The sequence below is a fragment of the Phaethon lepturus genome, unplaced genomic scaffold (assembly GCF_000687285.1).
Source record: "Phaethon lepturus isolate BGI_N335 unplaced genomic scaffold, ASM68728v1 scaffold12400, whole genome shotgun sequence".
Taxonomy (NCBI): Eukaryota; Metazoa; Chordata; class Aves; order Phaethontiformes; family Phaethontidae; genus Phaethon; species Phaethon lepturus.
In genome coordinates, this window is record NW_010512644.1 from 56,243 (window position 1) to 63,147 (window position 6,905).

Sequence of the window (6,905 nt, forward strand, 5' to 3'; positions counted from 1 at the left end):
TGCTTCTTCCACCCTCCGGAGCCTGAGCCGAGGGTTGGAGCCGGTCGGCGCGGAGCGCCGGGAGCTAAGGCCCCGACCCAGCCGCCTGCCGAAGCCCCTTCCCAGTGGGGTGGAGGCAGCGGGGCGCCCGCGGGCTCGGTGTGGGTGCTTTTCCTGCGGGGCCTGCTGTTGTGCTTGCTCCCTGCCCGCCGGGCTCCCTGCGCTGTCGGTTCGAGCTTTTTTGGTCTTCTCTGCTTTGCTTGCAGAGTAGCGACGGCAGCTCCCTTATTCCTTGGGCCCACCAAAATAACTTTCGCTGCCATATGCCTCTGGGATACCCCTTTCTTTGGGGGGAGAGGGTGGAGCAAGGGATTGGGCAGAGCTGGAGGAGCTCCGTGGTGCGATGGGCTGTGTGTCTGCCTGCGTTTGTCTGTACGAGACGGGGATCTGCCTCCTGCTCCGAAGGAAACCCTTGAGGCACGCCAGGAACAGTACCCAGGAGAGCCTGGAGTATAAACACACTCATACTCTATCCTTTATATGTGGTTCTCCACTCATTCTTGCCTCTTCGTGTGTTGTGAGGGTGTACCTAACTAGTGGTTACCACTTCTTAGTTATGTCATGTAATTGGATTTTTTTTTTTCTTTACTCTGGGAGGAATCAAGGTGGTGGCCGTTTGGAGCCGTAGCTCACAGTGGTTCTGTTTGGTTTGAGGGTCAAAACAGAACCCAAGGGGGAGCTTTGTGTGGGAGCTTCTTTCAGAGCTCACTTCTGAATGATTACTGTTTTTAAATACATGTGTTACACCTAGATCACTGAGCAAGGTTATAAGAATAAAGTATGGAGATGTATAGGTATATTTCCTCCCCATACACACAACTGTGACTTTTAATAATAAATCTATGCCAGGCTTCAATCTTTGCAATTCAGAATAGAGTCCCAGGTCCTACTTCTGATAGAGTTAATCTAATTTAAATTAATTTGAAATACCTCTGCTTTATATCATGCTGTTGACAGATCCTCTGATGTATTAAAAGATAAGTTATGGATGGTTGTTGAAGCCTGGTTCATCTTTCTGTAATTGTTGAAAGCAAAATGTTGGTATTATCTGGCATTATCCTATTACATTGGCAGAAAATATCATGTAGAGGAGACTAATACATCCTTTTTCAATCTTCCTTTTCATAAGTCTGATCTGATTTTTATGGCTGACTGTGGAAATTGGTCCTAAGCAGTGTGTGAAATCCAGGTTTTGACTTTTGGTAGCTGTTAGCTTTTGTACGTATAAAAAGTCACAAGTAGGGGTTAATTCCTTGTTTAAAAACTAGATAGCAATATTCTAGCAGGAGCAAGGCTTAGGGGTGAAAACTTGACATTGTTTTATGTGTAGGAACCAAGATATGGTGATGTACCTACTTCTTTACATGGAATGGTTTGAATTTTCTTTTAATTTGGAACTCAGGATATGGAGGCATACTGATATCCTAAAAAGGGTGCCTTTAGTATACTAGTTTCTGAATGTGTTGAACAAATTTGTCACTTCTAAATTTCCAGTTTATAGTGAGGACTGTTGAAAAAAAACCAAACAAACCGTAATTTATCCTGCATGGAGTGTGACACAACACTGTGTTCACCTTGGTGGTAGTAAAAATCATACTGATACAGATAATGAGCAAGTATTCAGTAAGTATTTCTCTTCTGCATTTGTGATGACATATAATCTTGTGTCTTTCTGCGACGATAACTAAGTGCTTTCTGACTCTGTAAACATGCCTGTGTGTTAGAGGCTTTCACAGAATCATTAAGGTTGGAAGAGACCTTTAAGATCATCAAGTCCAACCATCAACGCAACACCACCATGCCCACTAAACCATATCCTGAAGTGCCACATCTACACATCTATTTTTTTGAACACTTCCAGTGATGGTGACTCCATCACCTCCCTGGGCAGCCTGTTCCGATGCTTGACCACTCTCTCCGTAAAGAAGTTTTTCCTAATGCCCAGTCTAAACCTCCCCTGGTGCAACTTGAGGCCATTTCCCCTCGTCCTATCACTAGTTACTTGGGAGGAGAACCAACACCCACGTCGCCACAACCCCCTTTCAGGTAGTTGTAGAGAGTGATAAGGTCTCCCCTCAGCCTCCTCTTCTCCAGACTAAACAAGCCCAGTTCCCTCAGCCGCTCCTCATAAGACTTGTGCTCCAGACCCCTCACCAGCTTCGCTGCCCTTCTCTGGACATGCTTGAGCACCTCAGCATTGTTTTAAGTTAACACTACTGTTTTGCTGCTATATTGTTGTGTTTTGCTGGTTCAGAAAGGCACATGGAGAAGGCAGAGTAATGAGTTAGTTGTGCAACGAAGTTTGTGTTTGTTAAGTAATTAAATAGGCAATTGATTACTAAGGAGTATCATTAATAGCTGTCTGCATGGTTTTATAGAAAACAGAACTTGTGAAGCAGTCCTGACTTGTTCTCTTAATGATTTGCTTGGTAACGGTAGTTCATGGGATATAGTAGCACTTGCAAAGCGAAACATTTGGCGCAGTAGTACTTACCATTGTGATTTTTAAAATACTCTTTTTAAAGTAGTGTCAGTGCTAAGTGGATGAAAGCCAGTCAACCGGTGTCTCAGAGTTGGTGGGGAATTGTCCCCTTGCTGGTGGGACTGCGGAGGTGTCGGAAACCAGCCTTCTTCTGTCTAGCACTTGATTTGCATCCTTGAAAGTTGTATACAAGATGATTAATTTAAAACTTTTGAGTGGCCCAAATATTAGTGTAATCGTAGTTAATAGTGGCAGGACACTTGTATACTCTGCTCTTGATTGTGTGATAACGTGGGTCCACTGAAATAACCAAATATATTTTCTCATACCTTAAACTTGCAGCCTGTTTCATTCTAGTTAATCATCTGCACCATTAAAGACTTTATTTTTGCTATTTAATCTACTGAGCAGACTAATGAGGGAAATGGTAGATTCTTCATGTGTTTGATCCATCTAGTTGGATGTTCTCTCCTATCTTGCTGTTGCTTGATTCCAAACTTCAGTATTTTAACTTTAATTCCTTCTTTTTTGTTTTCAAGGTGGCATAGGGTAAGAAAACTTGAATTTGGGGGTGATTTATTTCTGTATCAAGAACTTGAGCGGTTACTTATACCAGAAAAGCTCAGTGCCTCTGGTTTCTTTTGAGCTACCTGACAACTGTCTTGATTCTGTATTTCGCAAAGCAGTCTCCCCTCTGTGTTCATTATGCTTAGGTAATTATACTTTTGCTGGCATTATTTTCCGTGAGCAGACTTTGTTTTCATGTAAAAAATGCCCTCCACCTTCAGTTTACTCCATGTGGCTGTTTGCATTTAAACACTAGATGTCACTGTTGCAGTTTGTATGTAAGTATGTACATACATACCTGTATACATATGTGTGTGTATGCATTTATAAATCATAATTTTTGAACTGATAAATACAGGTTTTTCACAAAACTTACCACTCCTAAACATCAAATATTCATTAATCTAAGAATAAATATCCAAGGCTGCCTTTTACCCAACCTCTTAAATAACCTTAAATCATCACTGAGATGTGCAAGCACTTGCACTGGATACTTTCTAATAAATTCGTTATGGTGGTGTATGCCTGCTTGAGGAATTAATTGTAACAGCAAGCAGGACGTGGACCTGAACTCAGATAACATTTACGTATAGAACAAATTAAGCTAGTGATGGATCCTTACTAGAAACGGAACTCATGATACTTTTTTTTTTGTTACTTTTTTTTTTCCCCCCCTAGATTCTGAGTTAAGCTCAGGACTTCCAGAAGACAGCTACTCTTCAGGAGGTGAAGCCCTGGATGGTGATGATGAAGATGAAACGGCAGCCCTTGGCAATGCGGTTGAAGAGGCAACAAGCTCCAAAGCTGGCCCAAGTGCAGGCTGGGCAGATGCCATGGCAAAAGTACTCAACAAAAAGATTCCACAAAATAAATCCACCATCTTGGCCAAGAATAAAAAACTGGAGAAGGAGAAAGAAAAGGAAAAACAAGAAAGACTGGAGAAGAGGATGAAGGTGAGAAAAAGATGCAGTATTTCGTTGTGCAGTCACAGTCAGATGGGGATACATGCAAGATTCCCTCAGCAAGGGTTTGGGAGGGTGCTCTGATACTGTCTCACTTTTGGAATCTCTTCTCCACAGTGATCTCAAGTAGCTTTGATTTTTTTTACTTTGCAGACAGTCATGCTGAGGGCTTTTTCCCTTACTGCTTTTTCTGAGCCATCAGGCAGGGTCATCTTTGGCAGCAGGACTGTTCCAGTCTGTCAGCTTAAGGTGGTTTTGTTGTTGAGAGGGTGAAAGTAGCTGCTTTAAGCTTAGTTTTCTAATTACTGTTGTTAATTTGGGGTATAATTCACTTTGTCGTCATTAGTTGAAATAGTAGTCTCTCATCGGAATTGAAAGGGTGTAACAGAAGAAGAAAACTGCTTTCACTTAAATTCTGCTCTGACTTCCAAAATCGAAGGCCCCTCGTTGAGATTGCAGTAATCATTGATGTAGTTGTGAATCGTTTGCCCCTCTCAATGATTCACCTGGTAGGAGTTTTCTGTTACAGTGTCTGTGCCCTAAATTGCTTCTGGTTCTGAAACTTATGAAGAAAACAAAACTATGTTGGCAATTAAGTTATTTGTTTATGTATCTTCAGTGGAACTTTTAATTCCAGGCTGTGATTGATTTACCTTCAGGCTAAAAATACATTAATGGTTCTAATGTCTCATCTTACCAGTTCTGTTTCAATGGGATAACCAGGTTGTCCACGTGACAGCCTGGGACATGTTGTGGTTAGGCCACGGCCTGCCTTTTAAATACAGATAGCTTCATTATGCCATCTGCTCAGTTAGGGTTGTCCTAAATACCTGTTCTCATCCGGTAAACATGTGGGACTACTGCAAAGCAGAGGTGGGCTGCAGGTCCCCAAACTGACTTGTTTACCCTTAGAAAAACTTGAGAACAGTCTGTCTTCTATTAATTTCTTGCTGATGGAAGCTACAATAGGGCAGTTCTTTTGATCAAAGGCCAAAACGTGGTCATAAACTCACAAATTTGTAATAGTCTGCCTGGAATTATAAAGGTGTAAGGACTCTAAAATTCCAGGAAGGACTTCTTGCGTAAAACCGACTTAATGCAACATTGCCAGGTCTACAACAGTGTTATGTTGTTAAAGGGGGGAAACACTGCCTTACTCCTGAAGCAGAGGCTGGGGAAATATGGTCTTCTTCTGTTGTAGCAGGAACAAAGCTGGTGGTGTTCTGGCCCCTGGTAATGGGAAAGCAGATCAGTTTGGTTTTGAAGCAGAGCGCCTCAAAAACCCCACAGAAATCAGTATTGTATGCAGGAGTTTTTCTCCGGTGGGTACTTGACGCTCCTCCTGGTGTTTGAGTCCTGCCCATTGTAGTCTTTGCTGTGCGTCACTGTCAGTCACAAACCTGTACTGTGATTAATTCAGTGGGGGAAGTCAGATTCCCAAGGCTCAAAATGCACCATGCCTGTCTTGATAGATCCAGGATTTTCTTACGTATAAATTCCTCTTGTGATCAGCTTGTGAATCTTGGAGTTGAAAGCTGTCTTTGAATAATTTCCTTGTTTGTAGCAGTCAGCGTGAAAGCATTTGAGTTTTTCTAGACTCTTTTTGCTTGTCTTGAGCCAGAGGCATCACTCTGGTGTGACTCTTTTCTAGTTTTTGCTACAGAAGGCAAGCGACTCTGAGATTTGGCTGTGGCCCATGGTGTGTCAATGCAAGAGGCTTGCCTCAGACCTGTTGTCCAGCCCTGTACTGGAGCTCCCCTTACCCTCAAACCAAACTCAGCTTTGTTGATTTATCTTTTTTCATCCTGCTACATACTCTATCAGAGTACGCTGCATTCTCAAATGCTCCATGTTGTTTCACGTAACAATATTTATAACACAGCTCGATAAAAAGCGGGAGTGGGAAATGATGTGCCGAGTGAAGCCAGATGTTGTCAAAGACAGAGACAGAGAAAGAAATCTTCAGAGAATTGCTACGAGGTAAGACTTTTTCCTGAATGCTTTCTTTAAATATATGTATATCGAAAAGAGGAGGAAAGGGTAAGAAAAGGCCTGTGCAGGTAATCTGTTTCCAATCAGATTGAACTCTTAAGAGGTGACTAGCAGGAGCAGAGTGATTTATATACAGGTCTGCATTGTACGGTATCAAATTCAACAAAAGATTTCAGAAGCTTTATGAAAGAATAAAAATGAGATGCAAGTGTAATGCTTGTTTAATAGAAGTGTTTTGTTGAATCCCCTCATTCTCTTAATTTAATGCTTTCAAAATGCAGAACAGTTGTTCCTGCTACTCTGTTTTTTCCTTCTTCGCAGAGGATTCACCACATCCACAGCTGTTAAGTTCAGTTGCCTGTTCTGTGTTGCGGTAGTCTGGTGCCGCAGAACTAGTTGAACACCTTGATGTGCTGCTGTCTGTGTCTGTCTCCTTGCTCATTCCTCTGCCTTGTCCCCCTACTTAAGCTGCTCTTAAGATCTTGCCTGAGGAATTTAATAGCTGATTGTGGGATGAGTACCATGCTTCCGGGGATGAAACATGCTCTTGCACTGATTTCAGTGCCATGTTACCATGCTTGCTTCAGGGGCTGAATAGTTATTTGTGGGTTTGTTTGTTACCGGTTCTTAGCAAAAAATATGAAGGAAGAGTGAAAATTGCAAGTTTCATATGTTGTAGTAAATGTTACTTCTTAACGGAATTGAGATTCTAAGTAACCATTTTGGGGAGCTAGAAACTATCCAGCATCTGCACTGACTAGTTGCTTTGGTAGAGGGTTCATTTCTGTAAAGAGAACTTGAGTTAAAAACTTTGTTTTGATTTGTTGTTTCCTGCCGCCCCCCCCCCCCCACCCCCGGGGGGT

General features: G+C 42.2%; 1 protein-coding gene across 1 annotated transcript in view; it reads left to right on the forward strand.

Annotated features, from left to right (window-relative positions):
- Window positions 1–6,905, forward strand: part of RRP15 (ribosomal RNA processing 15 homolog (S. cerevisiae)) — a 23,279-nt gene that overhangs the window by 203 nt on the left and 16,171 nt on the right. The window contains exons 2-3 of the mRNA XM_010287645.1: window positions 3,767–4,041; window positions 5,933–6,031. Coding sequence (XP_010285947.1) covers window positions 3,767–4,041; window positions 5,933–6,031 — 374 coding nt within the window. The remainder of the gene's footprint in view (window positions 1–3,766; window positions 4,042–5,932; window positions 6,032–6,905) is intronic.